At 34.4% G+C, this 2,523-nt stretch overlaps 1 protein-coding gene across 1 annotated transcript; it reads right to left on the reverse strand.

Moving 5' to 3' along the window:
- Positions 1–506: 506 nt before the first annotated feature.
- On the reverse strand, positions 507–1,945 carry LOC18036021 (pelargonidin 3-O-(6-caffeoylglucoside) 5-O-(6-O-malonylglucoside) 4'''-malonyltransferase). Its single transcript, XM_024180989.1, is given in 3 exon segments — positions 507–1,098; positions 1,339–1,807; positions 1,810–1,945. Coding segments are annotated over 3 exon segments (1,197 nt in total).
- Between the last annotated feature and the right edge of the window lie 578 nt (positions 1,946–2,523).

Consider the following 2,523-nt stretch of genomic DNA (forward strand, 5'->3'; position numbering starts at 1 on the left):
TTGGGTGAATAGCCACTGCCTTTTCAGAGGCAATGTGAGGACTGGGAGAGGGAAATAGCATGGTTCTTACGGTTATTCACAAATGGGCTCAGTGCCCATTAAGATTTAACACACAATGGTCACAGATGCTGGTTGCCTTGATAAAAAACTACATCACATACATTTTATTTGGCAAATTCAGAATTGATTCACATTTTTTATTTATCGAAATCATCTATATGAAGCTATGCTTATCCAAAATAACTACATCACATTCATTTTTATTTTTTTTTCCTCCTCCCCTTCTCGTTGTCCAAAATAACCATCAAAATGGTTGGTGGGTTTCATTGATCGAAAGAAAGAAAGTATGCATTCATAACATGATTTTATTTAAAGAGACATATGACAATAACAAGATATAATTATTGTAAAACAAACATATTTTTAACTTTATAAGCATATCATCATTACTCTATATAGGAAAAAAAAACTCTTTTATTCAAAGTAACATACATGAAATTAACTTCCTACTTCCCTATGAATATGCTAGGGTTAGAGGAAGCATAAGCCTTGATGCTAGGTTCTTGTTCATATTTATCCATGTCCTCCTTAAACATTACCACCCATGCTTCTATTCCTTCACCATCGCTTGAGCTTGATAAAATTGCAAAATCAAGTAATAAGAAGGGCCCGACACTGAACCAAACAGGCTTCCCCCAGCCAAAATCAACTTCATAACAAGGCAATCCAACCACACTAGTTAAAACAAACGACCTTGAATCCTCCCATGTTTCTTCCATATCCTTTATGAAACCTAAGTGCTCATTACTATGCATCACTTCTCCTCCCATTCTCTTTGCTTTGATCACTTCTCTTACTAAACTTGCTACCTTTATGGCATCATTCTCGGCTAGTGACCATTCTGCCCTTGCAAACCAAAAAATGTTACCCCTGCACCGTGGAATCATCGGTGGATTCGTCTTGTTACGCACATTCATAGTATAATACATAGCATGAGAATACAACTTGTTATGAATTTCCCTCTTTCTTTCCCCAGCAATAGCAATGAAGGCACCCCAAATGAGTGCTGATGCAACCCCGAATCGTGTTGCTTGTAACCTATCATCAAAATTATTACCCATTAGCTCTTTATTCATCTTCTCCTTTAGAGCTGCTATCTTCTTGCTATCAAACAACAATCTTTTGAATACAATGTTGCCTGAAGATTGTGGGCTTGTGACGATTTGATACGGCTTCGGAAAATTTACCGGCGGAAACAAAGAAGTGCAATCTAAAACGACATTGTTATTGAAAATATTATCATTATCATTAATCACCCCACGAGTGATTTCGCCCGACGTTTTCATGAAGTTAAATATTGCTGAACCATCGGCCACTCCATGCGAAAAACAAACACCAATTGCCATTTCACCGCCGCTGAACAAATTTACTTGGACTGCCAAAAGTTCTCTTTCAGAAATATCTAAATTCGATAACTGGGGACTAGGTGGGATTAATTGTAGTAGCAGCTCCATATCTGGTGGTTGAAGAAACTTTGATATATCACAGCCAACAATTGCAGCCCCAGTAAATGCAGCCCCATGGTCATTGCAGTCGACTGAAAAGCTATCAATCAATCGTCCAGCAAAAGGGTAGTAGTGCGTTAATGATTTTGCGAGAGACTGCTTCAACAAATCGGATTTTTTTCTGAGATCTTGCTGTTTGCAATTGGTCGAGTAGAAGAAAACAAGGGACACGTAAAGTTTAGAACACAATTGATCAGGCAATGAAAGCTTATAGGTTCTGAGATGTTTTGGTGTTGGAGATGAGGTTTGATTGCTTCGGTGGAAATGATTTGAACATCAGAAGTGGCAGTTTTTATACTTCTTTTCGTGAAGATTTGGATATTATTGGTGACCAACTTGGAAGCAGTGATTCGGAATATATTTTTGAGTATCACTGCCATATTTACTCTTTGAGAATTTCTCCAAGTGACTGTGAGTGGCGTATTGTGTTTCCAAATCTGTTGTATATATGGGAGTTTCCAGCAAAACTAGTTATCTACAAAATAAAGATAAATGATTATTTAATTCCTATATTATGAGTTAAATGTTTGTTTAGTTTTATATTTTAAAAAATATCTCAAAACACCTCTTCAGTTAAATATGTTACATTCTTATCCTTTTTTTCTTTTTTTTTATAATAATACTCTTTCAACGATATTCGTAACATTAATTAATTTATCTATAAATAAAAAATTAATTAACAAATTAATCAATATATATCAATGTGTAGTATAAGAAATTTGACTTTTTAAGACGATTTTTTTACAACAATTTCAAACTATTAGTCTAGTTCTAATTTATATTATATTTTCTAACCAATAATTCTTATTTTGGGATGCATTAATTGGTCATTGATTCAACTTTTTGTGACAAATATTACATTGGTCATAATATATATATAGTGAAAAACAATTCCTCCAAACAATTAATTATCAGTTGTGACAAAAAAATGTGATGATGAAAAATAATAGAGGCGACA

The sequence above is a fragment of the Citrus clementina genome, unplaced genomic scaffold (assembly GCF_000493195.1).
Source record: "Citrus clementina cultivar Clemenules unplaced genomic scaffold, Citrus_clementina_v1.0 scaffold_7, whole genome shotgun sequence".
In the NCBI taxonomy this organism is placed as follows: domain Eukaryota; kingdom Viridiplantae; phylum Streptophyta; class Magnoliopsida; order Sapindales; family Rutaceae; genus Citrus; species Citrus x clementina.